This window comes from Schistosoma mansoni (assembly GCF_000237925.1).
Source record: "Schistosoma mansoni, WGS project CABG00000000 data, supercontig 0111, strain Puerto Rico, whole genome shotgun sequence".
In the NCBI taxonomy this organism is placed as follows: domain Eukaryota; kingdom Metazoa; phylum Platyhelminthes; class Trematoda; order Strigeidida; family Schistosomatidae; genus Schistosoma; species Schistosoma mansoni.
In genome coordinates this window covers 1,068,125-1,086,581 of record NW_017386032.1, presented here as the reverse complement: position 1 = coordinate 1,086,581, position 18,457 = coordinate 1,068,125, and the positions used below count along the sequence as shown (strand labels likewise).

General features: G+C 35.9%; 1 protein-coding gene across 1 annotated transcript; it reads right to left on the bottom strand.

The window, feature by feature from the left end:
• Nucleotides 1–17,142: 17,142 nt before the first annotated feature.
• On the bottom strand, nt 17,143–17,301 carry Smp_114450 (hypothetical protein; the record flags this gene model as incomplete). Its single annotated transcript, XM_018792824.1, has 1 exon — nt 17,143–17,301. The coding sequence occupies one exon, from the start codon at nt 17,299–17,301 to the stop codon at nt 17,143–17,145; it is 159 nt and encodes a 52-aa protein (XP_018644574.1).
• Between the last annotated feature and the right edge of the window lie 1,156 nt (nt 17,302–18,457).

The following is an 18,457-nucleotide window of genomic DNA, read 5'->3' as shown; positions in this document are numbered from 1 at the left end:
TGAGGGAAGAAAATGTAGTTATAACAGGAGGATTTCCATTGATGATATTAAAAACAGTACAATTATTGACATAAAATGCATGTAAATGAATACATCTGACATTATTATGTTGATTAATTTACATTATTGTGAATCTAGTCTTCTATAAATGTAGACGAGTTCTTTCCAGTTGTTATTCATCCTTTTCATATCTGCTTCCAATTCCCGATGTAGTATGTTCTTTGGCCTTCCTCTTTTCCGTTTATCTTCAGGATTTCGAGTTAGCGCTCGCCTCATGATACAGTTTGATGATTTCCTCAATGTATGTTCCATCCACTTTCAACGTCTTTTCCTAATTTACTCTTCAGCTGGAAGCTACTTTGTCCTCTCTCACAGAAGGTTGTTGCTGATAGTATCCGGCCAGTGAATGTTGAGTATTTTGCGTAGACAACTGTTTATGAATACTTGTACCTACTTGACGATGGACTTAGTATTTCTCCACGTTTCAGCTGCGTACAGTAGGACTGTCTTGATGAATGAATATGCCTCACATGATTTCTGCAATCAACATTTTTCGAGCCAAACGATATGTTGGCAATATAAGACAGGGCAAATATCATCAACAGGTCGTGAATGGGGGCAAATGAACAGTCCCAGCTGTTCAGTGCTCTGTAGTCCCAATGACCTTTCATCGAACATAGTGAATTCTCAGTGTTAATCATAAAATTATTGAATCTATCTTGCCTTTTCGTAACCTGTTTTGATCTCAGTTTCTATTATTATTGTTACTAATTCTATTCTGTATTTCCCTTATTAGTACTTTCTGCGCCCACTCCTGCTTACGATATAACAACGGATAATATATCACACTTCGAAGTATGCAAAAGATAGTATGCTGGTGGAAAAAGCTCACATTCTATTGTAGCTGTTACGTTGGCATGATGATCGGGGTTGCTTGGTGTGAGAACCCGCTCGAGTTATATTGGCCACAATATATGTTCCCTTAGCTTTAAGTGGCCCTTTATCTTACTCCAATTGGATCGTATGAATGTCATTGAAATATACATATCGGCTATACTCGTATGTAATAATCGACTTAAATAGCGTTAGTGAATCACGGAATCAAGCCAAATACGAGAATGGATTTTGAATATGTATATTTCATGCACTCATTAATTTGAGCAGGCAATCAGAGAGACGAAACCAAGAGGGAAGAACGAAACAGATTGGAGAAGTGAAGAGAAGAGAGCGAAGCGAAATGACGCGCAGTGGAGAAGACATGTAAGCTAATTCCCTTTAATCAAGCATTAATTACACAAAAATAAGCTACAGACATGTGATGAGTAGGATAAGATGTACACACACATACCTTAGACCGAAATTGCAGTCAATCACTTACGATATTTGGAGATGATAAGGGGACGGACAGCAAGTCATTGACCCCAACGGGACAAGAACCTATTACCTTTTGGTCTGAAATCAAATGCCTCACTCATTGAGGCACTGAGTCACTTTCCGCGAGCTATTATTTATGTTTTAAGAATCCAAGTCATTTCAAACTAAGCGAGGTTCATATGCTGAATAACATGGTTTTGAATCTGTTCATATTCGTTCGTTATATATCACTCTCATTTCTTAGTTCGAATGTTTTGCTATCAGTGCAACGCTTTCAATGTTGGCTATGATTTTTACCAACCAGGCTAATTATTTACCACAATAGCGTTTTGATCAGTATCCAAAAAACTTACCTGCAATCTAACCAATTGACGTTTCGCGCTCCTCAGTACTTCGTTCATCAACTTCTCACCTAGAAATGATCTGAAGACATGTATACTTCGGTCGTTTAGATTTACAATCCTTCTGATGCAATAATTATATATCACCCTAATTTTCTGGATTTTTAAAAACCTCTTAAATAATTACTGATTTCTGGGAGCGAAATATATTACGCTTTTGAATGGTTCTACCTAACTAGACGAAGCTTCTGTTATTAATGATTTCTGGTTATGTTTGGTGCTGATTAAAGTTGTACTTAAGCACACTAAATCCCATTTAACTGCCCATGTCTCATGAAATGGCACTCATGATAATAATAATTATTATTAATGGTTCTATTAAATATTATATTTTGGGTATAATATAGAATTCTCAGTACAATGGTAAAATTGCATTCAAAATATAAAATTAAAAATGTAAAGACATCGGTCTCGTGGCCTAACAAATAAAGTATTTTACTTCAGATTAGGATATCATGGATTCAAGAACCGTAAGGATCGATGGTGCTGTCACAGAGATGACTATTAGGAAGGTGTGAGGAAAGGAAGATATGAATCTTAGGGATTTATTATTCAGTGAACTTATTCGTAGTTATTTTACGGTATTTCTAACTGCAAACTTTTAACTCAGAGATTAAGTTAATACATTTTCGTATATCTCCTATCGTTGGTTATTTGTATAAGTCACGAATCTCCTTGTTGTGTGACTTATTATTTGTGATGTGGCAATTTAAATGTACAATTACGTCAGGTGTAAATCTTATGGATACACGTAGCATGCGACCATTCATTATGGCTTCTAGAGCACTGATTAGCGGATTGCTTGTGAAGAATACAGTGTTAGTAAACTATTGTTATTAGTGTACAGCAAAAATACAAGAATAACGTTTAAGATACACGATTCAATGATGGAAATAAACTTAGCAGTGTTCATCACGTTTCTTACGTAGTTTTCAGGGATTTGTAACCAGAAGAGGAATAAGGTGAGTAGTATGAAGTTTGTTTTGGTGACTCAATTCGGTTTAATTATTGTATTGAGTAACATTAGATGTACTAGATCAGATTATTAGATTTGCTGGTTGTTTAATGCCTACAAATAGTTGAACTATATAATTTGATACAACAACTTCAAACTCGGAACATTTATTTTGAACTTTACCAGGAAAACCAATCAATTAAGCTGAGCACCAACTCTGTTAGTTCGTATTTTGGCGTTATTTAAAGTTGCTGTATTCTGAGAAAGATGGTCAGTGAGTAGCCATAGCTTCACCTTTAGACCCAATTTCGACGGATTTCTTAGCAGAACTAGAAAGTGAAACCCTCAATGAGGTTGTCGACAAGCCTGTATAGTTTTTCACCCATCTGCTACGAAAGAAATTTGGTTTGATCCCTCGGAAGCAGAGCAAAAAATATCCACTCAGAGGATACGATAGTAGAGTTGGAGTTTATGAATAAAATACTAACAGAAATAAGTTACCCAAATTTACTAAAGCAAATGTATGCGGAAAAAAATGGGTTGGATGTATGGATCGCCCCTAAAGAAGTCCCTTTTCCTAAAGGAATAAGTGGGTGAGTATGAGCCTAGAGATGTCTCGTATGATAGATTAGCGAGGGCAGTTAACAGGACATTTTCTGTAGCTGATTTCGCGTTTATATTTTCTAACTGACCACAAAAGATAAGTTACATAAGTTTTCCTCTTCAGTGTGCATCTACAAATGCAGCTGCTCCTGTGATGGCTGTATTGGGTGTACTAACAGACAATCTAATGAACGTATGAGTGGACATCTCCCAGCATGGTTTAAAAAGAGCCAAAGACTATGTGTAGCTCTATCTTGTCACACGTGGCCGATATTAGTCATATGGTAGATAAAAGCGAATAATTCCATGTGACCCATCGTATACCAGTGTCGTTACTCGGTGGGGCTCGACCCCGTCTTCTACATATAGAAGTATGGGGATCCGAACCTATAACCCCAGTTTGTGTTCAGAAGAAATTCATGACATCCCCGTCCTTTCTTTGTCTGGATATGACTTAATCAACGATGCCGTGAGTTTGTTTAACATCCTGAAATAGTTTACCTTTCTTCATCTTCTTTCGTTTATATTCTCACTATCTAATTACCTACACAACATTTGTTATGTAATTTTAAGTTCATTTTGTGATTATGATTCTAAAGTCTATTTACCCAAGTTTGACCTAGTCCTGTGTTGAACTCTTGACTAGAACTTTTATTATTCCTACCACTACTAGGATATCTGTCTCACCAATTTCATATACCCATTTAAATATTCCTGTCTATTAGAGTAAAATCTAATGATGATCTAATTGAAAACAATACCGTTCGCTTATATGTACTACAAATCGTCAATGCAACATGTGAACTAAGTGCAGAAAAGAATAATCGAAACGATGCATTGTCTAGGAATGAAATTATCCATGAATGTAAATTTAGAAATGTATTGTAGCATTTTTGAATCACATAGCTCACATTTTTTAGAGTAATTTTGAATCTTATGAAATAAATAAATGAGAGCTATTCAAAACAAGTAGCGATTTGTAAAAAAAATATTTCAGATGTTACATTTTAAACAGTAGGATAGTGAACATATTTGGGACAGAATACTTTATGTCCTTGTAATGAAAAATTTAGCTAATATAAAAAATGATTATTTGAGGAAAAACCTACGACTATTGTTATGATCACAATAACTTTCTTACGTAACGAACTTTCAGATCTGTAAAACTAAAACTGCTGTTTATAAAGTTTTGCTTCGATTGTTACACAAGCGCGTCTTAGGTCAACGGAACAGGACAGTCAATAATATAAGGACAAACGAAGTCAACAAACCCTTGAAATACAAACAAGACTATTTGAGCAATCTAATTCAATGTATTGTGAATAACTAAAAAACTCACTTCCATATAAAGTAGGCTTCAATCATATTATGAAGAACGACAATGGAAACTCTATAGTTAAACCGTTTATCTCAAAGAACTCTACAACAACACAATCATCTATATGAACCTTAAATCAACTCCAACATTAAATTAAACTGTACACCTTTTTTAATAGATTTATTAACAACACAGTTGTTCAGTCTGCTTATTTACAATTCAGTAGATAGACTATTGTACAGTGAAGTGTACAGCAAAATATTCATTCTTATTGTGTATTATCGTTATTTTACTAGAAAAAAAGAAATGAAAGGGAAGAATAAAATACATATACAAGAAACCAAATACACTATAAGCCAGTAGTGCAGAGAACATTGATCAAACATTTGATCTATTTTTTTATTTTGAAGTCAAGTAGATTAAGTAATTTTCGGCATCACTGTGTAATTATTATTTTACATTTCCCCACCATATACAATTTATTAGGCTACAGAATAAAAAGAAGATATTGAAAGCAAAGTCAAAAATGCAAAAATAAAAAGATGCTTTAATCACTTCATTTTTACATAAATATTTGATGTATACAATATTTTTTGTGAATGTAATGGAAAATTTCCATTTTGGATTAATCTTTACTCGAGCTTCCCAAATTTTAAAATTTAATAAGGTTTATTATTTAGTTGGTATGTTTCACTCACGATTTTTATAAAATTAACCAACTTAGAATTGGACGTCAGGTGATTATAGGCAATCGACAAGAAGCAAGTTCATAGTTTTTCCTACTGTTTAACAATAAACAAAGCTACAATATCAAGTAATTTAGTATAGCAATCAGGACCCATATTCGATTAATATAATTCGAGTAGCATGATATTGGCTACTATTCAACGACCAATTAATGTAATTCTAGATCTGTTTATCCTAATTTTATGATTGTGTCATATAACACAGAGGATAGACGATATAATTCTGGTAGATTTAAATATTCCTCTAATCAGTCAATTGATCTTCCAGTTTGATTAATCATCCAAAAAATTAGTGAAACTGCCAAATATGTATAATTGTTGACAACACACTGAGAATCACATCTTATTTATTTTTCGAAGTTTATAGTACAGCTTTTTTGATGTTATCAAAATAATTCAACTGAATATGGGGTAGCAAACAAGTGATCAAGAGTAGAATATCAACAACCTGAAACCATAACATCAAAATCAACAGAATACGTTCAATATAAAGCTTTTTGCGAGATTATCTATGTAATTATTCAGTTCTAAACTAGTAGTAAATGGAAAAAAATAAAACAACGGTTATTCTAAATCTGTTCATCGTGCTGTATTGACACAACATTAGTGAGATTTACAAGATAAAGTCATACTACTTATGAGTAACTAACATTATAATGTTTAATTCCCTTTTTGCATTCGATTGTTGAATTAAATAGCTTTATTGGTTTACGTGAATTTTTTATTTCTGTAGGCCACAGTGAAATAGGCACTTGTTTGTGCTCAAAAGTGACAACTTGGTACTGGTCTTATTCCTCTAAAAGTAAGATTCTAACTTCTAGTTCTTTATTTATTTTAGAATCACAAAATATTCACTGACAATTGAGTAGTCTGAAGACTAAACACTCGTCGTGAGGCCTTCAGGTAATAGATTCAGTCCTTGGCGGGGTTGTGGATGTGCGCAGTTGGGCAGTTCAATAACAGGATGAAACAGTTATCCAGGTTTTATTGATTGTATAGTTCAAGTTATTCCATGATGTAAACTATACAAATCACACAATGGGTTTATGGTGTTTTTCCATAATCCTAACCACCGATAAAATGATGTCATTTTCTCTTTCAACTGAATATAGTTTGATTTCAATGAAATGCCCATGCAAGGCTGTTAGTTATTGTTAAACTAAATTTAATCATCAGCCTTATAAAGAACAGAATTAAATGGATTCACATAAATTGGTTAACATTTGATTTTTTGAATAAATAACTTACCTATTTTTCAGCTCTTATCTTTTGATGTTGATCTGAGTGAATGTGAACTTACTGAAAATGAATCTGATATTGTACTACAACTTAATGAATTCAATGTCTGATTTAATCTTTTTAACTGATCATAATTATATTTTAGTCTATCTTTTAAACAATATTCAGATGAAGTGGGTTGGACAATTGATTCTTTATTTATTCCATAATTATTTACATTATTATTGTGATGTTGACTGTGGTCATCCTCTGAATTGATATTTGATAAATTATGATTATTATGTAAGGAATAGATTGATATCGAAATATTATCAGGTGAATGAATCGAATCACCTCTAGATGATGACGACATTTTACACAAAATACCTTCATTTGAGTAATATTCATAAAATGTTCTAGCTAAATTTCTGCCTAGTCGAGCATCTAAAAGATATTTTTGTTCAAAAATAAACGATGAATGAGGGTTAAGGCAATGCTTGTCAATCACAAGATAAATGAAACAAATCGTCAAATGAAAGATTATTAAAATAAAAGATTTTATGTTAACTTGATTGGGTATTATTCGTATATGCAATTATTCTCAAATTTGCTATGAATCCTATTAGGTCAACAAAGAAACAATTGTATAAAGTTATAACATTTTGGGGTCGACAAAATGCTCCATGACGAATGAAATTACCGTTCTTTATTATTACAAAACAATGTTCATCAAGCGGAAAGTCAAGTAGATTTGGGAAGGTGCATCATTAATCCTAAGGAAAATGAAATAATCGAAAAGCCCAATGATGCTAGATGAGTATTGCTGACTCGTCTCATAATACGATACAACACTTATTATTTGATTGTAAGGGTAGGAAGCTTTATAAGAAAAGAACGAAAAATTATGTTTATAAACCATGGGTATGCAACATAATACTGGTGATCCGAACAAAGGTATAAACGGTGACCTTGGTCAGGTGGATAAAGCACTTACCCACAATAACCCGCCATACTTGTATTTCTTACTTCCGTAAGGCCTTAAGACAGCATGTGATCTGCCTGGATATCATTGACTTCAATTTAATCAGTTAAATCCTCATTAGACTTATCAATCTTGTATCTAGATTGGTCGTTTAGAGTTTAGTGCATCTTAGTAGCATAATCAATTATTTATTGGTACAACAACTGAATAGGATAAGGATTCATGTGCCTCGCTTATTTCATATAGTACACTTTTCATACTAACACTAACTGCGTGAACATACTACCATGTATCTACCAAACTTATTGCATTGGTAGAACGGTAAGAATGGTCTAGGTTGAATTTTAAGAACATATTCTCAAATGTATAAGGTCAAACGGATTAAAGGCTTTCAGTAAATCTTTTCAAGATATCTCTTTGAGTCTGAAGATTACGCTAATACGATGAAATTTTTCAAAGTGATTAACAGACAATCGAACTCTAGCCTTCTAAAATTTCGAAAAGCAAAAACAACCAGTCAGTCAGCTACAACATAGGACCAGGCACATATATGCATCGGTCCAAGTTGCCATACCTCATTAGCACTATAAGATGAACACCAAATTCATAAAAGTAGTCACTTTAATGGTAGTAATATGTAAAAGAAAGACCGCATAAAAGGATATCATACAAGAAGAAATAATTAGTTGGTAGAAAGAAAGATATAAAGCAATTTTAATCTCATGGTTTAAGGGGAGACAAAGAGTGTATACACCTACGCCATTGTGATCGATTCTGAGCCATGTCACACAGAGTCTCCAACCATTGGTTACGATAGTCACGCGGAACCCAACCAAGTAGTCTGCATCCACCAACATGGCTCACACCAGAAGTTGGTGACTTCAAGGACTGTTGCCACCTTTTGGTTTGCCGCCCTCAACTTTCTCCCAACCATCCCCAACACTAGTCAGCATTGCGCGTCGTGGTAAACGGTGTTCAGGCATAAGTAACACGTGGACCAACCATCTCAGTCGATGAAAATTCATGACCTCGTCAATTGATTTACCACCATTTCCTAATACCCTGCGTCTAACCACATTAATAATTACCCGATGATCCCAGCAGATGCAAGAAATATGTCTAAGACATCTGTTATCAAATACTAGTAACTTACGTGTATCTTTTACTCTTAATGGCCACGTTTCTCAGCCATAGAGTAAAACAAAACGAACTGCTGCGAAGTATACTTGTCCCTTAATTGATAGACAGACATCTCGTCTTCGCTATAGGCGACGTAAGTTGACAAAAGCCAAACGAGATTTTTGAATCCGTACATAGATTTCGTCAGACGCCAACCCTTTAGGGGTGATCACACCTACAAGATAAGTGAAGTTGTCGACGCGCTCGACTACTTCACTCTCTATCCTTAGTTCAGGTGTTGACGCAGGCTACTCCTGAAGCAAAAACTTGCATTTAGAAAGGGGGAAACGCATCCCAAACATCCTGGTATTATTGCTCAGTACTAACAAAAGACTATGCAATTTATCAAGGTTTTCACCAAACACAACTATGTCATCTGCGTATTCTGAGTCGATAAGTGGACCTCCTGGAAGGAGATCAATTCCTGTAAATTCAGTCGACAAGAGTGTTATTTCCAGCAATAGGTCTGTGATGAAGTTGGACAAAAATGGAGATAGTGGACAGCCTTGCCTGACACCACCTGAGGTTGAAAAATCAGGTGACAGTTCGCCATAAGCCCTCACTCGACTAGTAGTGTTCGAGTAAAGAGCCTTCACAAGGTTTATGTACTTCTGAGGTACACATTTCAATGACAGACATTGTCACAGAACCTCTCGGTCTACAGAGTCAAATGCTGCTTTTTGGTCAAGAAAAACTATCATTGTCAGACGCCGATAAGTATGACTGTGTTCTAAAACGTGACGATTGCTGAATATGTGGTCGATTCAGCCACAACCAGGCCTGAATTTCTCGTGTTTGCAGTTCACGAGTCTTTGTTAAGAGTCCGATAATTAGTATTTTATATGCTATATTAGTCAAACTAATCCCTCTATGGTTATCACAGAATGATTTTAACCCCTTCTTATACATTGGGACAATCAGTGATTGCAACTAGTCAGATGGGATTGCATTCAACTCCCAGATTTTAACTAAAATATTAGTCAACCTAATCGCTAAAACTGGACCACCATCCTTAAAGACCTCTGAAGCCAATCTATCTAAACCATCTGCTCTTCCTCGTTTCAGATTAGCTATGGCTTTTTGAACTTCAATCAGAATCGGGGGGCTTACTTCAATTTTCCATTCAGACTGTTTGGGAATGGTGGGTACTTGTAGAGTAGCTGAACGCCAGGTAAACTGCTCATTAAAGTGTCCTCCCCCCTCCAGACTGAGAGCATATAAAAGTTTCGTCTTTTTCCGAGATCGTCTCACACTTGACTTCTTAATTCCAGTTTCTTTTATTAGTCTGAAAAGCTGTCTGGTGTTGCCTACAGCCGCTTCCTTTTCCATCTCTTTATATATTCAAAAAGAAACAGAAGTAAATCTTTCCTTATTGTGGTAACATTACCTTTACTTTATTACATTCTTTTCTAAAATAATTTCTTTTACTTAGATTGCATCATTATCAATCCATTCAAGGTCATATATTTATTTTCAACTGATTGATCTTAATTCATATTATCATTAATCGCCACCAGCCTGTGTCCAACTGCTTCACTGCGCAATCAACTAGCTTTTTTAGCTCTGTGACCTTTAGTTGTAATCTCAATGTTCTAGAATCTTCTCCCGCACATTGTGTTTGTTTGCAAAACTTCTTCCAATTGTTTAACTTTGTTGGGAACTTCTCTCCACCATGACGATACATACTAACTTCTGATCAACTTCAATCGCACAAGTATATTATCTCCTATCAAAATTTTGATTTTAAATCATAAGGGATTATAAGTAACTGACGAGAACCCAACGAAATAAAATAAATTCCTACTAGTCTGTTCAAATCTTTGTTCTTGCTCTCTGAAAAATGGAACTTTATGCCCGAAACATCTACAGGAAATATATATTTATTTCATATTAAAAAATACTTATGGACAAATAAATGAATATAGTGAAAATATGTTTAATAAGTTAAAGGATACACTTTTCTTCGGTATATGGAATCATTTCATTGGTTAACATATTTGTATAACTGTAAAATGAAACTTCTAAAGTATAACAAATAGTATGATCGTCCAGAATACCACCCAATGTGCTATAAGAAAGTAATGATTAGCAGCATATATGTATATAATCACATCTACAAGCAAATATTTTATCACCTCACTAGGAAAGCACATAGAAAATAGTTTTAACAAATCAAATTACTACGATGGAGGTATAGCACAACTATGGATTATTAATAATAGATATTCTTCTATAACAACGTCAGTTATCATCTTAAAACAATGATCCCAACAGAATCAACATACAATAAGACATGTTAGTAAATTCTCGCTGATATAACTTGTTCAATTATGTAGGAGATGAATAGACAGAAGAAAAGATTAAGTGAAGTTGGATAATCACAATAAATGCTTAATTTCAATTAAAGATTGCTAGTTGATTAACTAGTAAATTGCCAAGCAGTCAGTCAATGATGGTAGTAATTGATAAACTCAATGAGAAATCTGATTACGTTTAAACAGTAGGTTTGGTAGGATTAAACTATACTGCCGAGCCAATCAGAAGCTTTCGCGGGTTTTCAAGGTCACGGTGCTAAGTTCGGCACCTGATGCTTACGTACGGTCGGTTTGCAGCGGATTTTAGGGAAGACGTGATAATTTAGCGTCTACAATAGCAGCGATCGTAAGATTTTGGCGCGAAATTCAATTATCCATTTGGATAAATAGAGTTTTGGCATTATAGCTGATGTCAGTTCGTGATGAAAACCCTAAGTATAATTCCTAGCCTTAATCATGAACTGTAAATCATAATTTGAATTCTTCACACAGGTTTATAACCCTCATTTGGTCCTAGTTATTATGTTGACACTCTCAGAGTCACTCTAGCGTCGCTCAAAGGTTGTCCATAACTTATAGTCTCACCCATAACCCTAAACCCTACACCTAAACCTTAACTCTAACCCTAACCCGTAAACCATACCAATATACTAACATTATTGAAGCTATGTGGTCGGGGCTAAAAGAATTTTTGAGACCTTATCATGGTTTCAGAGGTCGACTACTATGGAGCCATATGGATGTGTTCCTGTACCGTATGCACTATGATTTTGGAACTTCTGAACCTATATCTGACCTTGAGAAGTTTTTGACCCATGTAAAAGAAGTGTTTCCACTTTAATTCTTTGGTTTTGTATAATCTATTTTTACTGTATGCTAACTGTCTTCCGATTGGCTAACATTTCTCAAGGTCATTTAAAATTCGTTCTAAGGTCGGCAGTATAGTTTAATGTTACCGTAGGTTTAGCAAAACTATAACCCACAGTTGTTATGAATGCGATCGAAGAAAAAATCCCAAACTTGGGGTGGCTGTTCTTTAGTAAGGTCGTTTATAGATGGTGGTAATTTCCGAAACAGTGGTTTTATGATGATTTTCGACAGTTAGAATTGTAAGTCATCTCTTGAGTCATTATATGTTGCTATATCTTTTACTATCTTTAAATTTCAATATAAAATATAAATTAATTACTCAGCTTTAAGTCCCAAGTATCCTAGTAGTGTTTAGATTTGTATATTGTGATGCATTGTAACCTTGGTGTTTAACTACATGATCATGTGAGTTCCGCGTTTAAATAATAAATAAACTTATAAAAACTTATTTAACCTTCTGTAGATCTGACTGAAGGTTTGAAATTGTGGCAAGTGCGTGTACTGTCAAGGGTTTGAACACTGCCTGTAGCTCTTGTAGGGTTACTACCTGTCATAAGCCTGTATAAAAGGGGAGGGTTGGTCATAGGGTCAGCAAATCCATCCTGTAGAAAACAACCTAGCTAAAAAAACGCTGACCATCAAAAGTCACTTAAACTCTGCCTTGGGAGTTGAAGAATCTTCTAACAGAATAATTATGACACCCCATGGTGAAAGGCGAGATCCTTCGAAAGTCACAAGGCCGACACCCATTCTGACAACCAGATTAACAGTTAACACAAATACTTGAAACGTTCGGACAATGCAAGAAACTGGGAGGATCAGCCGAATTGTTACGGAAATTAGGAGATAAGACTTGGAGGTGCTCGGAATAAGTCAGACCAATTAGACACAACTTACTTACTTACTTACTTACGCCTGTTACTCCCAATGGAGCATAGGCCGCCGACCAGCTTTCTCCAACCCACTCTGTCCTGGGCCTTCTTTTCTAGTTCTTTCCAGTTCTTGTTCATTCTTCTCATGTCTGTCTCTATTTCTCGGCGTAATGTGTTCTTTGGTCTTCCTCTTCTCCTTCGACCTTCAGGATTCCATGTGAGGGCTTGTCTTGTGACACAATTGGGTGATTTCCTCAAAGTGTGCCCAATCCACTTCCTGATTTCTTCCTCCGCTGGAATCTGGTTTGTTGTCTCCCACAGTAACTTGTTGCTGATAGTGTCTGGCCATCGGATCCGAAGTATCTTGCGTAGACAGCTGTTAATAAACACTTGTATCTTCTGGATAATGGCTTTCGTAGTTCTCCACGTCTCTGCCCCATACAGAAGAACTGTCTTGACATTTGTATTGAAAATTCTAACCTTGGTGTTGGTTGACAATTGTTTTGAGCTCCAGATGTTTTTCAGCTGTAGGTATGCTGCTCTTGCTTTGCCGATCCGCGCCCTCACATCTGCATCTGATCCACCGTGTTCATCAATGATGCTGCCCAGATATGTAAAGATTTCCACATCCTCTAAAGCTTCTCCGTCAAGTGTAATTGGATTGGTGCATATTGTATTGTATCGGAGAGTCTTGCTTTCCCCTTTGTTTATATTGAGACCTACTGCTGCTGAGGCTGCTGCTACACTGGTCGTCTTCTCCTGCATTTGTTGTTGCGTTTGTGATAGAAGAGCCAGATCATCCACGAAGTCTAAATCGTCAAGCTGCATCCTGCCTGTCCACTGTATCCCGTGCATTCCTCCAGATGTTGACGTCTTCATAATCTAGTCGATCACCAGGAGAAAGAGAAAGGGTGAGAGTAAGCAACCTTGCCTGACATCTATCTTTACCTCGAATGAGTCGGCGAGTTGTTCTCCATGGACGATTTGGCAGTTTAGTCCATCATAGGAGTTCCGTATGATATTGACTATCTTCTCAGGCACGCCGTAGTGTCGAAGAAGCCTCCATAGTATCGTCCTGTCCACGCTATCAAATGCCTTCTCGTAGTCGATGAAGTTGATGTACAGTGATGAATTCCATTCGATTGATTGTTCCACAATGATACGTAGAGTTGCGATTTGATCTGTGCACGATCTATCCTTACGAAATCCAGCTTGTTGATCACGAAGTTGAGCGTCCACGGAATCCTTCATCCTGTTTAACAATACTCTGTTGAAGACTTTTCCTGGTATTGAGAGGAGAGTGATGCCCCTGTAGTTGTCGCACTTGCTCAGATCGCCTTTCTTTGGTATCTTGATGAGAAGTCCTTCTTTCCAGTCTGTTGGTACATGTTCTTCGTCCCAAATCTTACTGAAGAGGATGTGGAGTATCTTGGCAGTTGCTGTTACATTTGCTTTCAGTGCCTCTGCCGGGATGTTGTCTGGTCCCGCTGCTTTGCCACTCTTGATTTGTCTAATGGCCATGCTGCTCTCTTCAATTGTTGGTGGGCCAATATTGATTGGGAGGTCTGTGGGTGCTGCTTCGATGTTGGGTGGGTTCAGTGGAGCTGGTCGATTCAAGAGTTCCTTGAAGTGTTCTACCCACCTGTTTCGTTGTTCTTCAATATCGTTGATTACTTTGCCTTCCTTGTTTTTCACTGGTCTTTCTGGTTGACGGTAATTTCCAGCAAGTTTCTTTGTTGTATCATACAGTTGTCTCATGTTTCCCTCTCTTGCAGCCTTTTCCGCTGTCATCGCTAAATCTTCCACATATTTACGTTTGTCGGTCCTGATGCTCCTCTTCACTTGCTTGTTTGCCTCTGTGTATTCGGCTTGTGCCTTGGTTTTTTCTGCTCTTGTTCGGCTGATATTGATTGCTACCTTCTTGTTCCTCCTTGCTTCAATTTTATCCAGTGTACCAACAGTGATCCATTCCTTGTGATGGTGCTTCTTTTGACCCAGAACCTCTTGACATGTTGAAACGATTGCCTCCTTGATACCTTTCCAGCTGCTCTCCATGGTGGTTCCCTCTCCATTGAGTAGGTCATGAAAGGCCTCGAACCTGTTGCTGAGGGCTATGTTAAATTCGTTGAGTTTGTCAGCATCTCGAAGAAAGGCCGTGTTAAACTTTTGTGATGTTGTCCGCGCCATTGTCCAGTGCTTCTTGAGTTTTAGTTTCATCTTGGCGACCAGCAAATGGTGATCGGATGCTATATCAGCTCCTCTTCTGGTTCTCACATCCTCCATCGTCCTCCTGAACTTTTTGTTGATGCAGACACAAACTGGACAAAAAATATTAGATTCGAAGAGGTACTGTTCTACTATAGAATGAAGAAGGGAGTGTTTTTCACACACAACGAGTTGTACAGACACTGTTCAAAGCAGCATGAAAAGCACTTACAGAATGAGAATCTCATGGATCCAGGATTATCAAAGCATTCTTCAAAGCGAAGAAAGAGGGGGTTACATAGAATTTTATCCAGTGCTATGCACCCAACAATGAAGGCAATGAAGATGATAAAGATCAATTCCATGAGGCCGCTATCGATCACAGCTAAGTGCTTAAGAAAGGACCTGACGATCTTGATGGGAGACGTGAATGACAAAGTCGGAATGAACAACACCGAGTATGAAGATATCATGGGACGACATGGATCGGGAGAAAGGAACAAGAATGGCGATATATATATGTGAATCAATGTGCCTTCAACAAAATGGTTATAGGCGGCATAATATTCCGTCACAAACATATACACAAGGCTACATGGGTCTCTCACTTGATCACACTACAGAGAACAAGATCGATTATATTTGCATCAATAAAATGTCCATAAGGACAATGGGAGAAGTGAGAACCAGGAGAGGAGCTGACATAGCTCCAGACTACCATCTGATGGTCGCCAAGATGAAACTGAGGCTAAAGAAACACTGGATAACTGTGGAAACAGCATTAAAAAGGTTCAAAACAGTCTACCTTCGAAATACTGACACACTCAACAAATTTAAGTTGGGAAATATAGTAAACCAGAGTGATCAATCAAGGACAAATAAGGCAAGTCAATTACTGAGATTCGAGAACAGTGAAATAGGTGAGCAAAGCACTTCGAAGTGCTCTTGAATAGACCAGCTCCACTGAATTCACCAGACATCAGGGCAGCGTACACATACCTTCCTATAGATGTCACTCCACCAACGATCGAACAAATGATCATGGCCATCAGAAAAAATTAAGAGTTGGGAATCAGAATCTTCAACGAACGTCAAGACAGTCTTACTTCACGGAACTGAAACTTGGAGAACTACCAGAACCACCACCAAAAATGTACGGGTATTTATAAACAATTGTCTAAGCAAGATACTCAATATCCGTTGTCCGGAAACTATCAGCAACAGTCTACTGAGGGAGAGAATAAACCAGTTTTTAGTTGGAGAAGTTGGGAAAAGACTCTGGAATTGGATGGAAAGTAAATTGCGGAAATCATCAAACTGCATCACAAGGCAAGGCACAACTTGGAGTCGTGAAGGCGAAAGAAAAAGAGGCAAACCAATCAATCAATTGCGCCAAAAGTTGGAGACAGACATTAAAACGATGAATCGCATTTGAAAACAGTAAATTCAGTTTGAGGTTAGATGATTAAAATTAGTCAGTTGGGATTTAAGGACCATGATTTTGTATACTCATGTCGAACAAACTCATTATTTCATTGAAACTCCAAATTTTATCGCCTATAGCTGTGATTGAAGACATCATTAATAAACTGATAGGTGACAAACAATATCGGTGAATGAAGTGAATCACAGTATCTGGTTTCTTAGATTTACAAACGTTATGAAGTTATTATGTCACGAAAAGATGAAAACATAAAACTGACCATTATGCAATTGTGCAGCTGACCGCTATATCAACATTACAAAACGCGAATCCAAATATTAAACGCAAAAGCTTTCATCAAGATGTGAATAAGTTTCACAAAACAATATCAGGAAATATAAGATTTAGGTCCGGATTCATCTAATCATTGGTTTTAATCAACTTACCTGTAAAAAAACTAACAATCTGATCACATGAAATTTCTTCTTCATTTTTATTTTATATTATTTTCTCAAGAATTGTTAAATATTATGCATTATTTTTTAGGTTTCTCACAGTTAAAATTAGTTTCTGATACTTAATTATAAGTGAATCAGATTAAAAACCACAAGCAAACTCAAGCAACGGGAGAAAAATTGACTGATTTATGATGTGAACAGATATCATAATACATAAAAAAACTTACCGTCGACCAGTTCCAGCCTTTAATGTATCTTTATTGAAATTTGTCTGAGGTAAACTAAAGTCTTCAGCAAACTGACTTAACAAACTTGGAAATCTAGCTTGCCTTTCTGCTCGTTTTTCATCCTCATAGATATTTCCATACATAAATCCATTCATTAGTGTAGAGTGTGCATGTATATCAATGAAGAAATTCACATCGATGAACTAGGTAAAGATTAAGATAAATTCAAACACAAAACTATAAATTATTAATCTTTTCATATGAAATACGTTTTCATCATATGCTAATATCAGATGAGAAACCATTTAAAACTATGCGGTAATAAACCCTAAAGTCAATGGTTACAATCTATATATGGCCACAGATGAAAACTGATGAAAAGTACTAAAGAAGAACAAAACAAATGTCTAGCTTTTTCTACTTTTCGATGATTCCCCAGGTTGTGCTAGCCTATGAAGAAAACCAATCGAAAATCGACTTACTTCATTTTATTTTGTTTAAAGTGGATGGAAGAAATTAATAGAAAACCTTGAGCCTAAGTTTCCTGTTATTGTATATGTAACAAACGGAAAATGAGCTAGCTTTAGCCTCATTTCTGAAGTTACAAAGTTGTGCTTATCACAAGACAACATTGAATGAACATAGTACACTAGAATAAGTTAACAATTATTTCTCGAATGTACAAACAGTCCTTTATAAACTTAAACAAGGAAATTTCTAATGTTTCATGACGGGTAAATTAACTTATAGATTTCGTTGTACAAACAGTAATTTTCTCAAATAAATATTGAAACATTGTTTACTTAATCATCTTATTATCAATATGTGTAACAAATGAATTGTTTAGAATAATAATTTACTAACACTTGTAATTCGTTTGATTACTGAACCTTATCAAAATCAATGTTCAGGAAAGTTTTAATTAACCTTGAAAACTTAAACCTAATCAAAACATTCTCTCAAGCAATGAAGATGCATAAAGGATGATAAAAAAACACTGATTTTACAATTTGTTTGATAGATTACAAAGTTTCAAGTATAAAAACCAGAACAAATAGCGTTCATAATTTGTTTTATAGAGTATTCACAAGTATACACAAGTCTTTATTCATCTAGTAATTTGTTCCAGTCAGTCAGCTACAACATAGGACCAGGCACATATATGCATCGGTCCAAGTTGCCATACCTCATTAGCACTATAAGATGAACACCAAATTCATAAAAGTAGTCACTTTAATGGTAGTAATATGTAAAAGAAAGACCGCATAAAAGGATATCATACAAGAAGTAATAATTAGTTGGTAGAAAGAA